Source organism: Musca domestica, unplaced genomic scaffold, assembly GCF_030504385.1.
Source record: "Musca domestica strain aabys unplaced genomic scaffold, Musca_domestica.polishedcontigs.V.1.1 22, whole genome shotgun sequence".
Lineage (NCBI taxonomy): Eukaryota > Metazoa > Arthropoda > Insecta > Diptera > Muscidae > Musca > Musca domestica.
Genome location: NW_026712262.1, coordinates 8,636,112 through 8,663,565, shown reverse-complemented (window position 1 = coordinate 8,663,565; position 27,454 = coordinate 8,636,112). Strand labels below are relative to the sequence as shown.

Here is a 27,454-nt window from a genome sequence, read left to right as displayed (position 1 = left end):
CATTTAACATTTATAAAATGGTTCAATAAGAAAGGTTGCTCAACTTCAAAGAAACTAAAAAAATGCATCTCTGTGCTGGAGTGTCGAATCGACTTCGTAAATCGTAAATATGCAACAGTAAGTTTTGTTTATTTTTCATTTTCTAACAAAATTCTTATATTGGGAAAACCTTCGAAACAAGAATGGAATTTTGGGGTTATTCCACAAGATTGAATCTAGAATAATATGACGTAACAGTTTTATCCCAATATTGTACAATGTATTGCACATTAACATCGAAAATGTGAATTTATTTTGTAACCGAATTTGAAATAATTTCAAATTATTGTATTTTTTATTCAAAACAATACACACACATACACATAATGTGTGCATGTTTTGGCAGAATAAGGGCACCAAAAGAAAAAATTATATTTAGAGAGTAGTTTTGTTCAATCTTCTGTAATTGTGGCATGATTCTAAACATGGTACAATGAAGATAAGGTAGGTCAACTTTGAAAAAATTGCAAGTATAGAGGTCTACCTGTTTGGCTTGTAATGTCAGAATTACTATCAAAACAATAAAAAAGCAAACAACTTGTTGCATTGATTTTGAATAAATAATTTAAAACCGTTAAAACTGAATGAATGGTCAAAATTTCTTTTCAATATTATGTTCTATATATCTCTTATGGTTTATTTCGCGACAAAAACTGTAGATTCTGTCGATGCATTCGTTGCAATAAGCATTTTGAAAACACCCGAATTTGAATATTTTCTGAACAATTTTTTATTGTTGAAAAGAAGACACACACATAAGCAAATGAAGTTGACATATTAGGCCAGAAAAATAAAAAATTTAAATCATATGGTAGTTCTGCCCTACCTTGAATTCATTGTACCATGATTCTAAATATGTTCTGATAGTTCATCGTATTCACGGCTGTGGCTAATGCGGTTACCTGTATTATTGAATCAAGGTATTGTCACTTTAAGTCCATTTTCGATTTGTATAACCCTGGTGTGTAGTTTTGTTTTGATTTTATTTTTTATCGCTCGTTATTTCATTCTTGCTTAACCGCACTGGTTTCTGGCAGTAGATTTGTAATCTCAAAAATGTTCACGCTATTGAGAATCCAGCGTAAATTTGGTAGGTAAAATTTTACAATAGGATATTTAAATGGCCTTTTAATCAAAATGTTCTTTGTTACCAAAGATATCTTTCAGATATCAAACAAACAGAAGATTATTTCAAAATTTTCTTCATACAACAATGTTACAAATGCTGAAAAGAATATCTCGGATGCCCTAAATAATCAGGCCTTTGGTCAACCTGTTCATTCAACTCACCCTCATATAGTAAATAAAGATGAATTAGTTCCAGGCTTAAAAGTGGAGGAATTTCAACAGCGAAGAGCACGTCTTCTTAATGGGGTTCAAAAATATGCTGCTGATTATTTGAAGGAAAAATGTGGCAACCGTAACCATTTGGTATGTATTCCTTCAGGTGTAGGAAATACTAATCCAAGGTTAGTTAACATCGATAGGTCTAATTATCCCAATTAATGTGATATAAATATTTAGGGTGACGTAGTGCGTAGTCTGCGTTTATTATACCTTACAGTCGAAAATCTGGAAATCCACTAATAAGTATCGTACGTTAAAAATTTTCTTTGAGAAGACTTAAATCACGTAGCTGAGTTTTCTCTAGATTTATCCCAGGTTAGTTAGTTGCCTTTCATGACAACTACGCCGCTCGAAGACCAACTCAACGATCAACTGTGGAACGATCTTGTACTTCTTCATCCTTAAACTGCATATATTAAACCATATCGACGCCGCCCTATTTTGATTTTAGGGTATAGCTAAAATTGTTATTGTTTTGAATAGATATTTCCTTGAACTTACTCACTCAACAAATCCAACCACAGACAAGTATCCTGAGGAATCCACAGGAATACTAACGGAACACTGTCACTTCATTCTGCCTATCATAAGTAGTATTTTCTGTTCTTTAACACTTCATTTTTTTTTTCAAATTTTGGACCATCACGTCTCTTTGCGGATAAAAGCAGATGCACAGTCTTTAGACCAACTTATATTTAATGGTTTTAGGAATTAGAAATTGCAGATTATTTTTATTTCATTTTTGTTTATTTTTTCCACACATACAAATACTGAGCGCAAAGGTCCATGCACGTATCCAAAGTCATGAATACAGGCTTTTTATAATATTCCTAATTTTAAACATCTTAAATAAAAAAATTGACAAGTAAATAGACGAAGATTTGAAAAATAACAATTGATAATTAGGTGAATCCCCCATGCAAGGGTAATACTGAAACAATTTCCCATTGGTCACAGCGAAAAATAATTTGAAGTAAGTGAAATTATAGAATACCGAACAGAGTTTGGCTTGCTTGTTTGGGATACCATAGTATTTTGTTGTTGCAAAATCGTCAGGCGAAATCCCATTATTGTTGTTTTTATAAAAACAACGTTTGTTTATGAGTGGAGAACGATGGTAATGTTTACCAGGGGGTAAGGCAGGGAATACCTAGGTTTCGGAAAGAGCCACCAATCCTCATCAGTTCCCTTGTTTCTTGTCTGGGATATTCTCCCCAGAAGTTATTTAAAAAAATAACTTCTATGACAAAAAACATTTTTTACCCAAGTGACGAGATCGTAAGCTCAATAGAAGAGGAACAAAAGAATTACATAAAACTAAAATTCTTTTGGAAAATCTTCTAAATCTTACAACCGCACTTATAAACATTTACATCTTTCTCCACTTTGTTATGCTTTCGTTCAACCTGAACGAAGTAACATAACCATGTAAGTTTGTTTTGTCTGTTACAACAAAAACCCCTTCGTCGACCGTGCCTGTGTCTATTAATAGAACAGAGTTTGGCTTGCTTGTTTGGGATACCATAGTATTTTGTTGTTGCAAAATCGTCAGGCGAAATCCCATTATTGTTGTTTTTATAAAAACAACGTTTGTTTATGAGTGGAGAACGATGGTAATGTTTACCAGGGGGTAAGGCAGGGAATACCTAGGTTTCGGAAAGAGCCACCAATCCTCATCAGTTCCCTTGTTTCTTGTCTGGGATATTCTCCCCAGAAGTTATTTAAAAAAATAACTTCTATGACAAAAAACATTTTTTACCCAAGTGACGAGATCGTAAGCTCAATAGAAGAGGAACAAAAGAATTACATAAAACTAAAATTCTTTTGGAAAATCTTCTAAATCTTACAACCGCACTTATAAACATTTACATCTTTCTCCACTTTGTTATGCTTTCGTTCAACCTGAACGAAGTAACATAACCATGTAAGTTTGTTTTGTCTGTTACAACAAAAACCCCTTCGTCGACCGTGCCTGTGTCTATTAATAGAACAGAGTTTGGCTTGCTTGTTTGGGATACCATAGTATTTTGTTGTTGCAAAATCGTCAGGCGAAATCCCATTATTGTTGTTTTTATAAAAACAACGTTTGTTTATGAGTGGAGAACGATGGTAATGTTTACCAGGGGGTAAGGCAGGGAATACCTAGGTTTCGGAAAGAGCCACCAATCCTCATCAGTTCCCTTGTTTCTTGTCTGGGATATTCTCCCCAGAAGTTATTTAAAAAAATAACTTCTATGACAAAAAACATTTTTTACCCAAGTGACGAGATCGTAAGCTCAATAGAAGAGGAACAAAAGAATTACATAAAACTAAAATTCTTTTGGAAAATCTTCTAAATCTTACAACCGCACTTATAAACATTTACATCTTTCTCCACTTTGTTATGCTTTCGTTCAACCTGAACGAAGTAACATAACCATGTAAGTTTGTTTTGTCTGTTACAACAAAAACCCCTTCGTCGACCGTGCCTGTGTCTATTAATAGAACAGAGTTTGGCTTGCTTGTTTGGGATACCATAGTATTTTGTTGTTGCAAAATCGTCAGGCGAAATCCCATTATTGTTGTTTTTATAAAAACAACGTTTGTTTATGAGTGGAGAACGATGGTAATGTTTACCAGGGGGTAAGGCAGGGAATACCTAGGTTTCGGAAAGAGCCACCAATCCTCATCAGTTCCCTTGTTTCTTGTCTGGGATATTCTCCCCAGAAGTTATTTAAAAAAATAACTTCTATGACAAAAAACATTTTTTACCCAAGTGACGAGATCGTAAGCTCAATAGAAGAGGAACAAAAGAATTACATAAAACTAAAATTCTTTTGGAAAATCTTCTAAATCTTACAACCGCACTTATAAACATTTACATCTTTCTCCACTTTGTTATGCTTTCGTTCAACCTGAACGAAGTAACATAACCATGTAAGTTTGTTTTGTCTGTTACAACAAAAACCCCTTCGTCGACCGTGCCTGTGTCTATTAATAGAACAGAGTTCGGCTTGCTTGTTTGGGATACCATAGTATTTTGTTGTTGCAAAATCGTCAGGCGAAATCCCATTATTGTTGTTTTTATAAAAACAACGTTTGTTTATGAGTGGAGAACGATGGTAATGTTTACCAGGGGGTAAGGCAGGGAATACCTAGGTTTCGGACAGAGCGAATACAGAGAGAATACCGACAAAACTTAACGAGTGTTTTTATTCAGTCTGATCGAAGATGAACAAGATGAATGGCGAATTTGGAATTATAGAAGATGAAGAATATCTATGTATAGATATGACGATTTCAAAGACTTAAGTAATAAGTAACAGGATATATTATTCAGAAGTTCAATCTCTTTCACCTGCGTTGACAGATTTCCAAGGGCTGCCTTAAAAAGCCATCAACAGACTTTCTTTTAACAATTAAACGAAGTAAATCTACCTTCCTGGTTGTGGCATGAACCTACATATAAATTATAAATATACCATAGAGTATCGTAGGTTGTTCAATTGTTACCAAAAAAAGATTAAAATACAACCCTAAATCCTTCCATGATTCCAAGGTCTCTTTAAAGTCCTCAATATTTAAATTTAACATTGAAGAATTTGTTATACACGTTGATATTGCTGAATGTATCGCAGAATTTTTGCTACAACCTATTCAAGGACAACTTCCCAAATTAATATTCATATTTCTATAAGTCGTCACAGACTGACTACAATGAAAAGATGTATCGATTAAAAGTCCATGGCATGATTAACAAAATTCCCGAGTACTGCTCAGACAGCTATAGAAAATAACTTCATCAGCCGGTTACAAATACAATAACGTTAATAAAATACGTTGATCATTTAAAAACAAAATTATATTAGATTTTATTGTATCTATGTCCATACCATTTTAGAATTAAAAAGGTAAAGCCATGCAATCATATGTTTAATTTTTTTCAAAATTATTCATTGTCAATATATTTATTCATGAATATATTGTATTGTATCATGGAAGAATTACAAGGTAGCCCATGTCCAGGCCATCTGTAGGCAAATTGATATGTCAAACAAATTGTTGTAATATTAATTCGCTTTACAGATACATAAAATGAAAAAAAAAAAACTAAACAATTATTAAAATTGAAAATTTTGGAAAAAGTTAAAAAACAAACCGAATATGAGGTTTTGTATGGTTTGTAAACGAGTAGAAACAAAGGCCAATACCTTCCTTGACCTTGACCAATACCTCCTTGTCAATTCTTTGATTTTTTCTCTATCCCTCAATGGGTAAATGAATCACCCCGACAATAGTCTATTTTTCCATAATATCTTCATCAGATCAATATTATCAATCAATATTTAAATATATAGTTCATTTATTCTCTGTTCTCTTCAAAGTATTAATACTAGATTTTAGTTGGAATTATTTAATCTTTATGATATGTTCTTTCTTGTTTAATAAGGTAAACATAAAAATTGTAAGGATATATTTCTGTCGAAACTCCGACTGAACTTTTTTCTTAAAAACTTGGACTTTTATTGATGGACGATCCCTTTCAAAAAATATATTTTTTGGTTTAAAATCAATGAACATATTCAATATTTGAGATCCGCAAATATGCTTTCTGCAAATATCCACCATTTGAGAGCCGGTGTTGAGATAGCAGGGATACTTAAAATTTCGAAATACTGTGTGATATTAACAAATGCTAAATCCGCAAGGATGTCACCTTGGTTCCCTTTCTACAGTTTGTCAACGATTTATCTAATTCTTACTTGTTTGTTTCCCTATGGTTTGCTATGTCATTTAAACAGAAATATTATTTTTTGTTTATATTTTATTCCGTTATTATTTCCATTGCCTTTTGTAGTTGTTCACAGGAATCTGTTTTACAAAAAAAAAAAAATAAAATAAAAAATAATAATAATAAATAAAATAAAAAAACGCATTTACAAATTAATGCTACTAAAAGATCTCTGTCTACAGCCCGTTAAAGTATCCGAATTTTGAACAGAACGCAAACACTTACATGTACTACTGCTACAACAACAATAATAATTACTCGTTTAAAGAAGCAATAGTCTAGTCTATCTTTGTGTCACAAAGTCTTTTTTGGCTGTGTTTCCTGAGTATGGATTTGCGGGCGGGCCTTACTTATTTACTAATGTATCAACATAAAGAAATACACAAAGCCTTGCTGCTAAAATGTCTTCAAAATATGGGGCCCATCAGTGAGTTACGCCAGCAAATAGCAACACATTACAAAACATTACCAAGGGAGCTAATTAGCGAACGAAAATAATCTATTGGAAACGTTTGCAATTGTTTTGTTCTTTATTTTCTTGAAGTATGAAGCGAAACAAAGCCGATATTAAGATAACGGGACATGTTCCTCACTCTGTGCTGTTTGTGTAGATTAGTGGAAACCAAAACAGAACTGAAATGTACTCTGCTGGATGACTCAACATTGGAAATGAAATAGTACAATACTCATTGTAAACGTTTGCAAACGTTTCCCTGTATATTGACTCAATACAAATAATGTACAAACTAATTAAAAGTTTAAATTATTCCTCTGTATTAATTTCTTTGACCATCATAAAATGTAAATAAGTACAAAAAACAATATTAAGAATCATAACTTAATGCACCAGTCATCATTTCGCACAACAAACGTTTGCAAAAGTTTCCCGGCGATTCGTTCGCAAACGATACAGCTCGGCAACTCACAGCCGAAGTACATTAAGGCAATCTCGTATTGTTTGTGTACTTCTGGAATTGAAATGTTTGTGGTTTTGTTTGGAGTACACAACGATTGAAAAATTCGTCTTCGTAAGAGGGGTACGTTAATTGTTTCGTTTGTCTTTATTCGCTGGAGCTAATGCTATTTGAAATCGTCAGCTAACACAAAATAGGAGTGAGCAGCTGCAACAGAATATAAATCAGTCCTAACATCATAGTAGTCCAGCAACAAAATAGCAGCTACTGCTTTGCAAGGGTTTCAGCCAACAAAAACAAATATTCATTTTTGAGTGCAGCGTTGCTTATAAAAAGTTCATGTTAATATGAATTGCGATAAAAGAAGCTTTTTTATACATTTGGTATTTGCATACATAGACAATTCGAAAATAAAATTTATTTCAGTTTAATGAGATATTATTCAATTTAACAAGTATCTACTTTGATTCGTTCGAAAGATAGTGTGATTACAAAAAAATGCACGTGTTTTATTACTTGGGACCTTGACAACTCACAACCATCAAAATATGATTTTTGCTGCTCATTCAGCTAAAATCAAAATAGCAACCGAAATCAGAGCTATATATATATATATATATATATATATATATATATATATATATATATATATATATATATATATATATATATATATATATATATATATAATACGAAATGGATATTATATGTGTGACTATACCGCAGTGCCTTTAAAGAGATGAGATGACTATATGAGGGCCATAACAAACAGTAAATTTATGTCATCGAAGAACCTGAAATGTTACAATACTAAATTTATTTTATAATCTTTCTCAAATTATCAAATTATCTAAAATTTGCAGAGACCGATATATGGAGACTATGACTAACGTACACCGACCAGGCAGGTAATTTATAGACATTTTTCGAACGTTCCTAACTCATTTCCATAATTTTCCTCCCCTGCTGACCATCCCCATACGGAAGGATCGCGTACACATCATGAACCTCACCATGATGGATTATCAGTAAGCGTTAATTCCAGCTACAGAAAATAACTTCATCAGCCGGTTAAAAACACAATTATCTAAATAAACTCTGTTAATAATTTAAAAACAAAATATATAGATTTTATTGTATCAATATTCATACCAAAATCTACGTTAGAATATAAATAATTCAAATAAACACTCATGTTACTGACGGGGTCACCCATCGCATAGTTAGATAGAGCGATGTAAGTTAGTATTTAAAAACTGATGATATCTACTAGTTCTAAAGGGGACACTTTTTCTAATAGATGAAATAAGAAAATCAGATGTTACTGTGTCATTTCGGATTCTGTACGGATTCGATTTTATCGGAATAGAGAGTATATGGAGGATCCCACACAGAGGAACTGTTTAAAAATCCTAAAACACCGGATGCTTTATTTGCCATAGAAATAATATGATTATTAAAATTTAAATTGGGGTCCATCAAAAGCCCCAGATCAGTGAAGGAATCTGCTGTTGATAACATAATCACTTACACTTTAATGATTTAATATAGAGTTAGATCTAAAAAAATATATCCTTACATTTTTTAAATTCAACTCTGTGGCATTGTGAAGACACCAAATTAAAAAGGCTACTGTAATTAATTTTTCAAATAACTTTTGAATGGCACATCACTTTGCAATAATTGAAAACGTCTCATAAAGTGCTCGATTTATGTAGAGGCACCAACAACGGTTTCGAATCAGAAGGGAAATTATTAAATTTTATATGAATAATATACAATTATTTTGTTATAGGGACTGACAAGTAATAAAAAGTATAATTACTTCAGGAATTTCTGGACTTTGGACTACATTGGATTAAATATTAATTTTTTTTCACTGCATTAGGATAATCTTATACCTTGAGTAATTAGCATAGTCTATGCCAGACCCAGATTTCTTATATTTTCGAAAAAGTTTTTGAAGTTTCGAAAGCGTGGAATATCAAAAATGTATATAGCCTATGTTACTTTCAGGCGATGTTGTAGTACACTGGGAAAATCTGTTCAGCTTTTTTCGAGTCCATAAATTACAAACAAACATGCAAAAAATTTCCTCTTTTATAGATATACAGGGTTGTCCATATTCGCCGGACCTTTGGGCCCATTCCAATCGACGAGGCTTGTCCGCAGGCAACATTCTTTGCGTCAATTGAATTTTGTACGGGAACAAATGCAAATCAATGCGACTTTTATATGGCCTCTCAAAACCAGTCGAAAATTGTTCGTATAACCGCTGAAGGGTGTTCTTTATAGATATATATATATATATATATATATATATATATATATATATATATATATATATATATATATATATATATATATATATATATATATATATATATATATATATATATATATATATATATATATATATATATATATATATATATATATATATATATATATATATATATATAGAACACCCTTCAGCGGTTATACGAACAATTTTCGACTGGTTTCGAGAGGCCATATAAAAGTCGCATTGATTTGCATTTGTTCCCGTACAAAATTCAATTGACGCAAAGAATGTTGCCTGCGGACAAGCCTCGTCGATTGGAATGGGCCCAAAGGTCCGTCGAATATGGACAACCCTGTATATCTATAAAAGAGGAAATTTTTTGCATGTTTGTTTGTAATTTATGGACTCGAAAAAAGCTGAACAGATTTTCCCAGTGTACTACAACATCGCCTGAAAGTAACATAGGCTATATACATTTTTGATATTCCACGCTTTCGAAACTTCAAAAACTTTTTCGAAAATATAAGAAATCTGGGTCTGGCATAGACTATGCTAATTACTCAAGGTATAAGATTATCCTAATGCAGTGAAAAAATTAATATTTAATCCAATGTAGTCCAAAGTCCAGAAATTCCTGAAGTAATTATACTTTTTATTACTTGTCAGTATATATATATATATATATATATATATATATATATATATATATATATATATATATATATATATATATATATATATATATATGTATATATATATATATATATATATATATATATACGGCCGTTTTGGTACGGCCTCATACACTTTGTTTTTTTTAAGTTTAAAATGTATCAATACTCAGAGGATGAGGCTATTTCGATTTTAGGAAAACATTCATACTGTGAATTCAAGTTCATTAATATTATTGCTACAACATAAAATTTTATATCTAAAAAATAAATTAGTGAATTTAGGCAATGAAAATTAGTTCGTTTGTAATCAAAATTTCTTTCTCTTGTTGCGTTGAGCTTTTCGAAGTGTTGAGATACCAAATGCTAAATTCAGAATTTGTCAGTATTATTTTTTTTCTATACTATTTATTTTATGAAGGTCCAAGGCGCTAAAGCGATTCGTAACATCAAGTGAGAAATGGTTTAGAATTCCCAGATGGGGTTAAAAGAGCCAACAATTCTTAGTCTGGGAAGAGACATTTAATGGATGGCAAGTTAAAATCACCAATGACCAAAATATAATCAATAACATTCATTTTCTGAACTATAGATGATATTGCTGAAATATGGCGATAATATAAGGCAACTTCTGACTATGGATGATATATATTAGCATGAGACAAATAGTTTACATTTTCCTAAATCGACAATTATGCTAATAAATTCTATATCATTAAAATCTTTTAGCTCAAAATCTATTGGAGCGATATGTTGCATCAACAGCAATAAAAACTCCCCAACCTTGTTTATTTATACGATCTTTGCGATGTATTTGATATATTGGACATAACATTTCAGTATCAAATATAGATGGCTTTCACCATGTTTCGAAAAGTGATAAAATGTTGTAATCAAAGGCAAAACTATCAGTGTATAGACGAGATAATTTAGATTTTATCCACCTTACATTTCTGAATAGTATGCTTGAAATCCAATTTTTTTTGTTGGACCCTCGGAAATGGTCGCAGAAGGCATTTCAGGCTGGCCGGAAACTGAATATTAGAGGTAATACGGTCGGAAACACAAGAAACCTAGGGACAGAAACACGAAAAATGACGAGAGCCAGCTGTCCGCAGGCCATTACAATTTAATACCCTTCCAAATGTATGCTATTTTGTCAATAGGAAAAAAATTAAATAATAGTGGTTAATAGCATACAACTAGCATCCGATTTAGATGAGTCTTATTGCTATTATATTGTGAAACAAAATCCATATTAGAATTAAAGAATAAAACAAAATATAATAAAATGTGTCCATCACACTTTCATCTCAATCGGATGTTGGTAGATTTCGATCTCATCCAACATTCGCTTGTATATTGCATAATTGTATACAGGCTTTGGATGAGTCGCACCTACATTGTCAGTGGTCTCAGTTAGAAGATGTATGTGCAAAAAAATCCGCTGGGAACCTTCAAATTGCAGAAAATATACACTACCAAGGAAACTTTATTGCTCAAAATTTCATTCACTTATCATTCATCGTGAGCCCCAAAACACTACAACAATAACCCACAGAACAAAAAAAAAAAAAATAAATTATCTTATACCACAAACCGAAACATTTCAATAATTTATTTAGGTTCCAATAAATTAGCTGAACGAAATACACGTTTTTTTGTGTGTTTTTAGTATTTTTTTCTGTTCCATAACAGTTGTAAAATCAGCGTTGTACCATAACCAAGTAATAAATTATAGACGAAGATAAAACTCAGAATATATCTTCAAGGTTTTGTTGCATATTTTTGTAGTGCCAGATTAAAAAGAAATGTTAAAATGTTTACAAATGTATATTTATTGCCATTCTAAAATTAGCAGCGCGGCTTTCTAAATCAATTAGAACATAAACAGTGAGAGCAATTCTATTAAATAACTACGAAAAACTGTTTATGGCCAATCTTTACCCATGTTACGATGAATTAAAAATTGAAGAGTAATTTCAATAGGTGCCGCCTTGTGAACCCTAGTTTTCGAGAGTTTATTTTTATTGGTCTTTAATTCTAAATATTAAATTATGTGTAAATTATTGCGCTGCATTATTGATATTCATATTTCAAGGAATTAATGGATCGTTTTATAACACAATTTGTTGACCAGTTTATCGTCCATAATTATATCTAACAATTTTCATTATGAGGCATGTCTCATAATCTAAAAAGTAAGAAACCATTGTTCAAAACCATACTTGTTGTCTCAGACGAATATTTTAGGTTTTGTCAACGGAATAACCAGTTGAATCACATTCATATTATATTTCGAGTTCACCCATATCTTATGCACAGAACATGCTTAAAATATTTTAAAACGTCCTGTTTGTAAAACTAAGACTTACTTATTTCTTTGCAGATTATTATTCCTTCATCTACTAAGAAATATATGAGTGATAAGATACCGTACATTTTTAGACAAAACAGTGATTTTTACTATCTGTCAGGATGTTTAGAGCCGGATACGATTCTTGCGATGTACATCGACGAAACAGGAAATACAAAATCTTTGATGTTTATGAGGCCGAAAGACAAACATGTAGAGCTGTGGGAGGGACCAAGAACTGGAGTGGATATGGCTGTTGAATTATTTGGGTTGGATGAGGCATACCCCGTTGACTCATATGAAAATGAGCTGAAAAGGCACATAGAATTTAAAAAGCCTCTAATTTGGTTCGATGCAAAGTCATGTGAATTACAAAACATTGGAGAGATTACTAAAAAAAGCTCAAGTTCCTTATTCGTAGAGTCGCCTTCTGCTATAATACAAGGAATGAGACTTTTTAAGTCTCCCTCAGAACAGCATTTAATGAGAAGAACATGTGAAATAGCATCTCATTCAATTAATGAAGTAATGAGTGAATCTCGGCCGGGTCATTCAGAACACCATATTTTCGCAATGATTGACTTCAAATGTAGAATGCGAAATGCTAATTATTTGGCCTATCCACCCGTTGTTGCTAGTGGGAACAACGCAACAACAATACATTATATAAATAACACCCAACTATTGAAGTCGAATGACTTGTTGTTGATGGACGCCGGTTGTGAATATGCAGGGTAAGCATGTCTTTGTGTCATACTATTACATGGGGAGGATACATAACGTTTGTTTTGAACGGGAACAGTCTTCTTACTAAAAGGCAAAAATTGTAAAAGCAGTAAGTAGGTTGTAGTTTCTGGGAAAAAGCCGTTGATGGGGCACGATAGTATACATATTAACACCAAGGTAAAGAAACTTCGTAAATAATTATCTTTACAAGAGATGTGTTATTCCATGTTATTCAAAGGAAAAAAAATTAAATAAGCTTGATACATTTTCTTATTCATTTTAAAATTCACATTTGTATTTGAATTACGTTTTTCGATCTTAAAATAACATAGACCAATCAATGCGTCCCCACGACACGATTCGTAATTAATAGCACCATAATTCCATTTTTCTCCTTTTTGTTTCTTGTTTTTATGGGAATTCGAACGATAATACATGAAATACGCACTAATATGAGCCGAAGATAATAATATTTTTTACAAAGATTGATTGCATCCTTATTTGCAGATTTATTGTATTACTAATTTTATTAATTTTTCATAAATGTGATGTCACAATTATTTTTGTCGATTCCCAAATTTATGACTTTTGTTTCCCGGTTTCTGAAGAAATTCAAAGTCGTGGATAAGAAGCTTGTTTCAGATGAGACACAAAAATTAACTTAATACACTATTGAATAATTTACTTTTCATTGCATTGTTTAAAATTCGACGTAGCGTAAACAAATATTTCATTTCCCCACTATGATTAAATGTATTGTACGTCTGTATTTCCCAAATACAAAATTTACCACACACAAAACAATTGTACAACTTTGAAATTCCTACCTTCGTCGTAAGTCGGTAAAGTTGGATGGGGGACGTCGAATTTTAGGTAACGCTGTCATTCATAATACCTCATTTTAGTTCTAAGAGTGATTTGAATTGAACACAGAACGAAAATCGTGTTCGTATATATATATTTATGTCGTGACTTAACTAGGTGGATTATAGACTGGAAACATTGTTAATTTGTATATATATATGTATATATATATGTATATATATATATATATATATATATATATATATATATATATATATTTTTTTTTTTTTTTTTTTTTTTTTTTTTTTTCAATGTGAACCATTATTATGTTTTTTTATATTTTTGGTCATTATAGTTTCAGCAATAATTTAGATATTAGAATAGTAACTCACATAGATATAAAACAGTACAGGAGAGGAGGACTTTGATAGCTTCATCAAAAAAGCAAGGATGTTTCCCACCAACGGAATGCCAGAATTTCGTTCATTGTTTGCGAATGAAATTATATTTCAATGATGTATCTACCGACAAATCAATGAGCTATTCACTCGCTTTTTTCGACACATTAGTTGATAGCTGATCCAGAAATGTGTTACATATCCAATTCGAATTTTACTCGAGAGTTTCAAAAAGTGTCTCAAAACAATGATATTTTAACAACTCTTTCACAAAAGTCGCTTTTTTATGACACAAGTTAAGTTCCTTTAATTCCGAAAAATATTGGAGAAATGTGTTATTTTAAGCACGAATTCTTCATTATGTAGATGTTCAATACATTGGGATTTTTCTGATGAGTAGATTGATATTTTATGTCGTACTTCCGCAAATCGTCTCAGCACATTTTCTCTGGATAACCTATGTTATCGGTATGATGAAGAAGAAATGTATAAGCACCACCCGTTTCTTCACACAACTTCTGAAACATACGTGTTGGTAAATGCTTTGTTTTGATGAAATTTACAATTTTTACGGCTGTATTTAGCATATTTTTAAATCTTCCGGTAGTGCTTTTGAATCCTGTGATACTACAAGTGTTCCACAAAGTACAGGGACTTTTTAAACAACTCTTGTAACCACACTGATCTCCTTCAGTACATTTACCAACATAGTTCTTTAATTTCAATCCTCTTCCTTCAGAATGAATTGTACTGATTTTTTTTGCTCGTTCCCCGACTTATTGGCCCTCAGGACAAAATATCTTCATCTTTTTGTTTTTTCCAGAATTTAAACATAGTTTTAACTTGTAAAGAAAAGAAAGTGAAGAAAGTGCATATGTATTTATATGCGCTTTCTTGACTTTCTTATGAACAAATGAATACAAAAGAATACTAGTAGATAAAACAATGTAGTGTTAGTGTTTTTTGGTAGCAGGGTGATTATCGTAACTCGCTACTTACGAAAAAGTAGGCTAATATTTCACATTCAAAACATAAGCCTTATTTGAATGTTAGTGTAGACATTTTAAACTACAGAGATAGTATTTGCGCTTTTGGTTGTGTGTAACTAAAGAAAGATCTAATGTTCTAAGGGATATAACATCTCGATCAAAAATAATATGTCCACGTCTTATCGTGTAATGGCACAACTCATTTATTAGCACGCAAAAGGCTGAAGTTTTCCAACTAAAGGAGCAAAAATGTTATATATAGTGAACTAGTGGTCCTAGAATCAGAACATTACGGAGCATTTAGACTCGAATGTGTTCGAAGCGGTACATAATCGTTTAATATTTATTTATTCATACCAAACACAATTTCTTAAAATATTGTTTAAAAAAATATTTTATGAAGTTTCAAACAAAAGTAATTATTTTGTTCAAAAATGTAAATTGGAATGGGAACAACATTTCGTAATTGAATTGACTTAACGTCGAATGCGGTAATTCACAAACAATTTCGGCACAAATCCATCCCCATAAAATTATCTTGTAAATGGGTGCAACCCGCGAAATCTTCATATACTGTGAATTCATCTTATTTGATTTGCACAGATTTTGTGAAACTTCGTATGAAGACTAATGAGTATCATTATCTGAATTATAGTAAAAATTGATTACAGGGAAAATCTGAATCGATATAAACCTATTTCAATACGATCCATCAAAATTCGTTGATGTAGCAGCACTCATTATTTTTCCAATTTTTTATCAGGAAAAATCTTTACATTTTGTAACAAAATTAAACTAAACAATTAAAAAAACAGTAAGTTCGGCCGGGCCAAACTTTGAATACCCTCCACCATTTGGAACGAATTAGAAAATTGCCAAAAAAAAAAAAAAAAAAAAATAAAATCCATTAAAAATTCTTTTAAAATCTTTAAAATACCTAATATCGGAAGGTGCCGATACATGAGGGGATATACAATATTGTAGACCCATATAGGCAATTCTCTTCCAGGGGGTAAAGTACTCACAAAGAACTTCTTGTGTAGAATCCCGTTGAAAAATGTGTCTAAAATCATCAAAATACCGAATATCGGAAGGTACCTTTATATGGGAGCTATACGATATCGTGATAATTATCTTTTAAGGGATAAAGTACTCAAAAAGAACTCCTTGTGTAGAATTTCAGACAATTCCGTTGAAAATATGGCTAAAATCATCAAAATACCGAATATTGGGAGGTACCATTATATGGGGGCTTTACGATATCGTAGACCTATATAGAAAATTCTCTTTCAGGGTGTAAAGTGCTCACAAAGAACTCCTTGTGTAGAATTTCAGACAGTTCAAAATAACGAATAGCAGGGGGGTAACGTTATATGGGGGCTATACGATATCGTAGACCGATATAGCCCATCTTCGAACTTGACCCGCCTGCAGACAAAAGAGAGATCTGTGCAAAATTTTAGCTTCATATCTGAATTCGTTTTGATTGTAGCGTGATTACAACAGACGGACGGACAAGGCTAAATCGTCTTAGAATTCTACACTGATCATTGTTGGGTCTAAAATGATTATTTCGATTAGTTACCAACGGAATGACGAACTTAATATACCCTCCATACTATGTATGGTGGAGGGTATAAAAATGTGTATACCTAACGTACATTAAAGGAGGAAATTCAAACAAAAAACGTTGTACCGAATTTCAAATTTCCCACGAAAGCATTTGCCCCCACTAATTATTTTGCATTTCAGCAATTTATATATTGATTTTTCAACACATGGGAGTTTTGGTGATAATATGCCGAAAAAGATTTTTGATAACATTCCCGTAATGTTTTGATTGTAGTAGTTCAACAATCTTCCTTTTTTATTTATTTACTTAATGCTGCAATTTAAAAGCCATTTGACCAATGAGTATCACAAATAGCGGAAATATATTTTAACTTCTGTTATGATTATTCAAATTGTTCACCCTATATGCAGTAGATAACATAAAAATATTGGCATGTACAAAATTACAAAAAATCGGTTATATATCCAATATTATGCGAAATCATAAATTCCAGATTTATCCCATGTTTCTGGTTGAGAAAAAATATTTAGATATAGCGAGTTGTAAAGAAGTATTAAAAATTTTGATTATTTGTGGGTTAGCTACCCGAAGGGATTCACAGTAATAGGGCTCTTCAAAACAGATCTTGTGTTAGCAAAAATGCTTATATGTATGAAATTTAAAGAAAGTTGGATCCTTTTTTTTCGATTACTTTGAGCGTTTTGTTTTTCAAAATCTTGAACCCTATGTGGGGCAGGTAGCAACATAAATGGTCCGATCTCTACCATTTTTATAAAAGATCTTTTGTTGATGGAAATATTGAGATGTACCAAGCCTTAAATGGAATCGGATGTTAAATTCATGTTTTATGAGCTTAATGAATTTTCAAAATTTTGGACCCTTTGCGGGGGAGGTATATTTTGATGTGTGTAATTTGAAGACAATCGTACACTTATATCACATTTTATAAGAGTTATAATTATTCAAAACTTTGACCCTTGATGTAAATATTAGGATTTCCAAAGTTGGAGCAAAATCGGATTATCCTTTCTCTTTCTGTGCAAAAAACTATTTTCTTTGAAAATTTTGATATTTTGTGGGGGAGGCATCATAGGGAGTGGACCGATATTGCCCATCTCCGAGCTCGATCTAAGTTTGACGATGGTTCGAACGAGAGAACACAAGTCAATTTCGCTGAAAACCGAAATGAAATGAAACCACACGTTTTTTAAAAAAGTAGGGAATGACATTCCTAGACTGAGGACTGTATCTGCAACTTAACTTAAAATGTTAGATTATATATATTATATCACAACATATTTATAAATATAGATGACGGCAAAAATAAAAATACTACATTTTAACAAAAACATTTGATTTTCATTATTTGTTACATTTGCTCCAGAACTTATTTACCTTGCCTGAAACTACGTCACGAACATGATCTGTCTTTCTAACAGCAAGATACAACGTGATTATTCTTTTACGATCAATACATAACAACAACTTTCCGGTGTAGTTCAATTTTATTGTGAACAATTTGTCGATGTAATGTATATGCATCCTACTTAGTTTACAACGCGACTTAACGTCCACCTCATGATGCATTACGTCCACACTATTCAATTATGTTTTTTTTAACTTGGCGTGTCTAAAATGATCGGTATTAGCCATGTCGATCAACATCTAGGTATAGCCCTCTTATAAAGGTATCTATTGATTTCCGATATTTTGAAGGTTTCAGCGGTAACTTACATTTCGGTAGCTATAATATATTATAGCTATATATTACTTGCCTAAGTCCACGTATACCGCGTAGTTTTTAAGAAAAGTATTTTTATAATGATAGCACAATAATTGTTTTGTATACACATACAGGTACACGAGTGATATAACGAGGACATGGCCAGTAAGTGGTGAATTCACAGAGTCCCAAAAAATTTTGTATGATGTTGTCTTGCAGCTACAGAAAGAGTTAATTGGTAAGTGCAAAATGTTAAATGTTATATGTTTATGTTTTAGATGCAGTGTAAAACGTGCACATTTGAAGATGTGAAATGATTCATCAATTAGGATCCTTCCTTCTTTTTATGAGATTTATAATCTCATTTAAGTCCTAAATTTGACCTAAAAGTAGTTTGATATAAACGTAAATTCGGGAAAGAAACAAAGGACCAGGGGCCGTCAACCCAGAAAATACATGTTCGTGTCCATCCGATTTTCTGCTGTGGAGCAACACTACTCGGAATGTTTGCTCCGTATTCTCTTGGTCCGAGCCGGACCATAGTTCTGCTCCGTTTGTCATAATCACATCCACCAAAGGTCGGTCTCGTTAAGATGCAACAGATGCATGGGGCGGCTGCATTTCCGGAATTGTTCCGACTTAAAACCGGATACAGGAGTACAGCGATATGGACTACATTGCTTCCTGCTGCGTAAATGTAGACCACAGTGAGTCATCATCTGCGTCGTCCACGTCGTACGACGTCTACATTGGCGTCGCAGTACGAAATCCTCCAACAATCTCCACAACAGCAATTCATGCAGCAGTTGAACCTACGTTGCATTGTAAGATCAACGAAATTGTAAGCTTCATGAGTCGGAAGAATATCAAGGTCGCTGCGATGCAGAAAACGAAGTTGAGTACCACCTACAGGCTTCAAAATTGTGATAAATACGACATATTGGGGAAGGATGGCACCAGAGGATTAGCGTTCCTATTGCACCACTCTGTCCAGTACAGACTAAGCTTGCCTGAGCTTCACTCTAGTGACCCGTAAATGGAATGTATGGGTGGGGGGTCAAGTGCGGAACCGCCGAGGTAGAGGTACCTAACGTGTACATCCAGCCATTAAATATGCCCAATATCAGTTCACTTATGGAAGGCAATAACCGTCTGGCGATAAGAGAATTCAATGCCCATCACGAATTATGGCATTCCGTCCTAGGTAACGATCAGAGGGGCATGGTGCTGGCTGAGCAAATTGATAGCTCCACGGATTCCACAGTGAATTAAGATGCACCCACCAGAATAAAGGGAAATGCCCCAGGCCTGATAAATGACGTATTCATTTCTTTAGGTTCAGACCACTTACCCTGACCACCCGACTTCATAGACTCGGAACGAAGTACTTTCCTCAACCATGGAAAAGCCAATTGGCAAGAATTCAGAGAATAAACCAATCGCCGCTTTAGAGAACTGCCCAACCAATCTGATGTTCATGTAGCAGATAGATAATTGCGCGTGTTATGTTAACAGGCAATTTATAGAGCACACCCCGAGAGTGACAGGTTGAAGAGATTATGTTGAAGGAACTTGGTGAACCAATATCTCACCAAACTCCTCAAACTATCATTAGCCACAGAGCACTTATGGTGGCACTAAATGTGTGGATGACAGTCGTGCGTGGAATTCAGAAAGGAGAAGTCGAACATACGTAGAGTGAAACAGGGAGTTCCCCAAAGTGGGTGATATCTCCCTTTCTGACATTCCACGCCCTCCAGGCGGAATAGAAATAATAACGTACGCAGATGATTGTACGCACGAGGCGTCTGGACCATTGATGACATTTGCAATCGGATAAACGCTTACCTAGTCAATCTAAGCGCCTTTTTCATTGCGAGGAATATAAAAACATCCGCCACTAAATCGACAAAATCAGAAGTAGGAACAAAGTTCTCAAGTCTCTGGCCAGAGCCATCTCAATCATCATCTCGTGGATAAGCAACCTCCGCCCAGTCACGTAAGGAAAGACTTTCATGATCTAGAGCGAGAGAGAGATAGAGATGTATAAAAAAGAGTCTCTAGATCAACAGACCTATCAAGCAGGACTGAATGGTATTCACTCTGACGCGGCCTCAGAAGCCATGGAAGGATATAGAGTGAATACCGTACTAGGACACAACAGCCTCCCATCGCAGCTGAAGCAGTTAGCCGGATGGGCCAGTCGCCTTAATTCGTATTGGTTGTGTCCTTCTTGAGGCTGGACTTAGAAGCAGAACCCGATTGAGATGAATCAGAACGGACACAGCAGTATGAGCTGCTACAACAAAAGCGCTCGTCGTGGCTTCTTGAAAAAGAGCAGCATGGAAAGAAACGACTTCAAAAGATTGACTCGATACGGATGCATTTAGGTTTTGTATATTTGAAGACTACACGTAGGAACCCTCTACATTGAGAGGACGCCCACGCATTGAGGAAAGTTCAAGCAGAACGGAACACCGACGAATAGGGGAACCTGTAGCATCGACTTTGTCGGATGCCGTAACAACATTTGGTTTCTATTTTGACGATTTTATAATGTAAACAAGTTAAAAAGCGTTAAGTTCGGTCAAGACGATTTTTCGAAATTGGATATATATTACTGTAGGATATGGATAAAAGAAATTACGAGTACTATTATCCTACAAATGTTTTTGAAAACCACAATTGCGAGAGTCAAAATGTCATCGTTATTTAATGGTTAAGACAGAAACAGTTTTTAAAAGTCATATACGGAGACACAATCGTAATTTAGTGCGCTCTTTCACTTTGACTGGAAAAATAGGCGAAAATTACAACAAAGCTACTTTTTTGGAAACTTGACATGTCAAAGTTGTAGTCAGGGCGAATTGATTTGAAGTACAAAATTTGGGGCAAATTGTTTTATCCATGGTAGAATTACAAGGTAACCCTTTCAGGCCAGCTGTAGTCAACTTGATATGTCAAACAAGTTGTTGTAATTCGAATTCGCCGTAGAAATACATAACAGAAATTCAAACATCATAGAGGAAAAAATAAACACAAAAATATAAAAATCAAACTTTGTGATATAATTCAAATAAAAAAAAAAAAAAACAGAATATGAGGTGCTGTGCTGTTTGCAAAAGAAAGGATAGTGAACGACAAGCAACATTTTTCAATGTACCCAAGGAAGAGAAGATGTACCAAGTTAGGACCGAATCGGATGCTCCCTTCGAGAGTTATCGTGCGCACCAGCCAGCCAGATAGACGGACGGACGGACATCGCTAGATCGACTCCAAATGTCCTGAAACGGATTTGGTTCAAAGAGACCTAGGGTCTAAAACCGTTATTTCGGCTAGGCACGTTTTGACCGTATCAAATGATATACACCCTCTTTAGCCATATGGCTGAGGGTATAAAAACATTAAGTTCGGCCGGGCCGAGCTTTGAATACCCTCCACCATTACCTAAGAAAACATTTTTATACAAAAGTATCTGGATTCAAACAGACCTTCTCTAGCGATATGACTGATGGTATAATACGTATACACTTCCAGTTATTGTAGTATTTTCAGTTTATATGTTAAAAAATATACTAATCTCAACTAATATATACATATGAATAAACCAAAACAAACTTATTCAATGTTTCAGAATGAAGAGTTCTGATTGGTGCAAACCAATTTGCCCTAAATTTTATACTTCAAATAAATTCGCCCTGATTAAAACTTTGACATATCAAGTTTCTAAAAAAGTTGCTTTGTTGTAATTTTCGCCTATGTTGCTACCTGGTATTTCTACCATGGTTTTATCCAATCAAAATATTGAGTTTAAAATTTTCAAAATTGTTGTTTTTTCTATTACAAAAGCAAATATTCTAAACTTCCAACATCGATTGTGAGTAATGCTGAAGCCGCTGCATCTTGGTTTGATTATAGCACGTTCAATACAACATTTTTGAAAATCACAGAGACTGGAAATGGAGTGATCGTCCATAATGCGTAGTCTCCAGCGTGCCAACGAAGGACATTTGCGATAATAGATGTCCAATCGTTGTTATCTCCTTACACAGTATGCAGTCTTGGTTACGTTGGCAACGTTGATTTCATATTCAACAGCGAAAATGTTCTTTACAAGAAAATATCCGGAAAATTAGTTTTGATGCTTTAAAATTTGGTTTTGTGGTGGTTGTGGGGTGTACCTTTTTTTCTTTTGATAAATCATCAGCTTTCTCGCTTTTTCAGTGATGTAGTGACATGCTACCTAAAAGGTACTTAGGGTATATTTATTCCTCAGGCTTACTTAAGATTTGGATCAAAAATTAAAGAAGATACAGGGGGCTAAGTCTACTGTGAGTCCAGGCATATTCTTTGCTCACCTATGAAATATATAGTAGACAGGAAGTCGTTTATGTATAGATAACTTTTATACATTCGAACAATTTGAAATAAAAAAATTATCTCAATATTTAATCACACCCCAAAAATTGTCAATGTTTGTTCCCCAAACCAATCCAATATTATTTGGATTCATTCACCTTTCACTGTTGAAGTCCTGTAGTGTATAACATAGTTAAAATCCGTACAAAAAGATGATGAAATTCCATGTATCGGTTTATCTCCTATATGAAATTGATTCCCGATTTCACTTATTTCAAATATCCACGAATTTTAGATCTTCATATTACCTACGCCTACCATATGTTGAATATACACTTTTTCCCTCATGCTCTATAAAAACCTAACATCTCGATTTTCTATCAATTGCAATGTTAAAGTTTGAAATCATACAACAATTTTTTGTGTGTAAATGAAAGGCGAATTTGAAAATTTCACTACAGAGCAACATGAACATTTTTCGGCTTATAATAATAGAAAAATCGCCGTTGTACTTAACAAAATGCCAACTGCAACCAAAATATTTTTCGCGGTTAAAAAGGAGTGACACCTTATTAAGAAACATAGTTGTATATTTCGTGTTTTCTAAAGTTGCAAAATGTAGAATACTTTATGTGTGTATGCAGTTTGCTTTCAATTTGAAATGGATGTTGCTTTTTCCACGATTTTCTAGCGATTGCTAGAAGTATAGAGAGATTAGGACATACAGCTAACAACTGTACATTTAGGAGAATGATATGAAAGCATTCAAACTAAATAATTGAGGAACTATTCTTCTGCATTTTAAATTTAATAATCCAAATTCCAAAAATGTATATTTTTGAAATTAAAATAATTAATTGAAAAATAATTATTTTGTTTACATTTTCGGACATATAACTCTGACACTTGTATTATGTACAAAAACAAATTATTCTACAATGGAATAACATGTAGAAAATGAGCTCCATAATACACAACTATATTCTAATGAAGACCGAACCATACTGACATAAAGCAACGTTTTATAAATCCTTAAAACGATTTCGGTTTTTAAATCCTAACAACGATTTTCGCTCAAAAAAGGTGAATGCCTGCACAGAGAAACTTTTAATGTGATGAAAAGAATATCAGGAATTCTATCTTTAATGTATCTTATATAATTTATTTGATGTATACATTGCTTGTTAATAGTATCCCACAACACATTCATATTGATGTAGCATTGAGCGAAGTCCACTAGCTCTAGTCGTTTGGACTCTAGCGTGATTAAAACAGACGGACAGACATGTTTAAATCAATTTAGAATTTTTCGCTGATGAGGAATGTATATACTTTGTTGGGCCTAAAATGATTACTTCGATGAGTTACAAACGGAATGACAAACGCATGAATGTGCAGACAAAATCTGTGTGTTGAAAAAACACAGTTCTTGTTCTACGCTTTAATTTGTAACAAGGAATAACAATCCACAAAAATAATAAGGGTTTTAAATATTTATCGATGCAGACCCTATGAAGGTATAGCTTTCGGCTCATTACATATGCAACGCTACATCCCCATTTCCAACGAACGTATTTTAGTAAAACGCGTTATTTACATTGTCAATTCTTTTTATCATTCTACAAAAATATAAGGAATCTTCTTAAGCCCATATTTTGAGATTTAGAGTACATCCGATTTTATTTGCTACATTTCCATCATAACAAAGTACAAAATATATATATTCTTGATCAGATTAAAATTCAAAGCGGATCTAGCTATGTCCGTCTGTCTGCATTAATCACGCTATCTTTCGAACGAATTGAGATATGCAGCTAAAGTTTTGGGTATATGTTTATTTTGTGTAGTAGGCAGGGTAAGGTCATAAATGAGTTATGTTAGTCCACGTTTTCGTACAGCACCCATATAACTATACCTTCCGATATTCGGTATTTTGTTGATTTTGGTGACATTTTTTAACAGAATTATTTTCGGCACTTAGAGTTTGTAATGTACCTCCTATGACAGATTATTATATATAATCCTAGTACCTCCCGATATTCGATATTCTGTTGATTTTAGCTACATTTTCTCACGGAGTTGTTCAAACTTTGGTACTTAAGGTTCGTAATGGGTTCTTTTTCAATCGTTTAAAATTCGGTAGACACTGTAATGGGTACTTTTTTTGGCAGAAACCGCTGGAGTAGGCACCTAAAAAAATCTGGGATTTTGGTGACGTTAGCCACATAAAAATTCTAACTCGTAATATTTAACAACCACTATCGGAGGAAATCGGTACCATCGAATTTACGACATTTTGAAGACTTTTTACCAACTGATTTTACTGGCAAATATGGAAGTTGACCCAATATCGAATCCCGATTCTTTTATTTTTAAATGTTTTCCTTACCTCATGTTTGAGATTATTAAAAGTTCGGCCTAACCGAAAGAAACGCGTTTTTACATATTTCAATCTTAACAGTAAATCTCCTCTTGGCCATTTTACACCATTCTAATTCTAACATAAATGAATATCCATATGTCAATAATACCTATTAATACTCATTTCTTTATGCTATACTTTGATATATCCTTCTTATAATTACCATTACTTTTTTTCAGGGACCCTTTTAAATGAAGGCGGACAAACATTGGATCATTTATTTGACACAATGTGCCTACGGCTGGGGAAATATTTGCAGGAGATTGGTTTGGTGCCAAAACATATAACTGATGTTGTCGGTCTCACGAGGGTATAAGAGGAGAAATTGTTTGTACATAATTTGTTAATAACAATTTTTGTTTAACAGGCTGGATATCAATTTTGCCCACATCACGTCTCTCATTACTTGGGAATGGATGTGCACGATACACCACTAATGCCTCGATCTCTAAAACTTTTGCCTGGAATGGTTTGCACTGTTGAACCTGGAGTTTATATATCGAAACACAGGACCGATGTTCCTAAAGAATTTCGCGGAGTAGGCATTCGAATCGAAGATGATATTTTAATTAATAGCGATAACAAGGTAGAGGTTCTGACATCTGTTTGTTGCAAAGAAATATTTGACTTGGAAAACTTACAAAAAAAGAAAGAAATTGAAAAGTAGGTTTTTGATACATAATTTATTGTTTCTTGTTAAATGACTGTTCAACTACAGACTGTTTATAGAATAAATTAGTTTGAAAAAATAAAATAAATAAATAAATAAAAAAATATAAAAACATATTGTATTTTTTAATAAAATAGTATATGCGTAAATATAAATTGTATTTTTTGGTAGAGTTTAATTGTAATGTTATTAACAAAGCTTTGTTAACAAGTTAACAGATAATTTTAAGCAAAACTACCCAATGAAATGTCTTCTCAGGAACTGCCAAAATAGAAAAAGTCCATATTCAAAATCAATTTCCGATATAGGAAAATATTCGAACTTGTGAAAATTTAAATTTTAACAGTGAAACCCAACGTTTTAGAATATTAATCGTAGTTTATTGCATGCATACTATGAAGTATCATTTTAAAAAGTCATAGAATTACTGTGGACAGGATTCGTCGCATCTCCGCTATTCGCGATCTACATGAACATAATTTATATTGTTAAGGTGAGACAATCTCAAATAAAAGATATGTAACTTAGAAGATGCTTAAATGTTTACAAAACCCAGGTATAAATTGATGTATATTTCCATCGACTCACCCTGTCTTGGTGAATGATCTTCTTTAAATTAAACATTTAAATAACGTGTCTTCACAAAACGATTACCCACAGCGGTTAAAAACTTCATTTATGTTGTATATTGCCGTTTTCCACAAATAATATAATCGTAAAAAAACAAAACATGCCAATACGCGACAATCCTCAAATAAAAACCAGTAAGGAAAGCTCAAAAGTCGGGCGAGGCCAACCTGTATCCGATATATATATATATATATATATATATATATATATATATATATATATATATATATATATATATATATATATATATATATATATTATATATATATATATATATATATATATATATATATATATATATATATATATATATATATATATATATATTATATATATATATATATATATATATATATATATATATATATATATATATATATATATATATGTGAAATCGATTCAGAATTGGATATGTCCCCTATATATTAGTTCCCTCCGAAACCAAACTATAATTGCTCTAAAGCCAATTGTTGATAGGTGGTATGACCTACTTTTTCAAATCAATTCATTAGGTTACAGCCCCGCCACTGACAACAGTTTGTCAGTAGGCCCTATAGACAATTATATAGCATCACATGTAATATAAGGCATATAGTAATTTGTAAAAAAGGCTGACATGATTGGAATTGGTCTGCGTTGCAGATTACTATTATTTTACTTAGTTTAAGGATCAATGACTATATCTATATTTAACAAATCAGTTGTCAGTTGTATCCTGAGTCTTGTTTGTCTTATTCACCCCCGACGTCCTGATTATATTAAAATAATTATTTAATTT

The 27,454-nt window shown here is 32.9% G+C and overlaps 1 protein-coding gene across 1 annotated transcript; it reads left to right on the top strand.

Annotated features, from left to right (window-relative positions):
- Positions 1–973: 973 nt before the first annotated feature.
- LOC131802610 (xaa-Pro aminopeptidase 3-like) lies at positions 974–26,158 on the top strand. Its single transcript, XM_059122961.1, has 6 exons — positions 974–1,129; positions 1,196–1,470; positions 12,416–13,116; positions 18,730–18,833; positions 25,556–25,686; positions 25,744–26,158. Exons 1-6 carry the CDS (start codon positions 1,096–1,098, stop codon positions 26,041–26,043), a joined length of 1,545 nt encoding a protein of 514 aa, XP_058978944.1. The 5' UTR covers positions 974–1,095; the 3' UTR covers positions 26,044–26,158.
- Positions 26,159–27,454: the final 1,296 nt, after the last annotated feature.

Bases quoted from the DNA above. Each gene is read 5' to 3' on its own strand.
- LOC131802610 (XM_059122961.1), top strand. From the start codon at position 1,096: ATGTTCACGCTATTGAGAATCCAGCGTAAATTTG. The intron at 18,834-25,555 runs GTAAGTGCAAAA...ACTTTTTTTCAG, and splicing joins GCTACAGAAAGAGTTAATTG to GGACCCTTTTAAATGAAGGC. The intron at 25,687-25,743 runs GTATAAGAGGAG...TTTGTTTAACAG, and splicing joins ATGTTGTCGGTCTCACGAGG to GCTGGATATCAATTTTGCCC.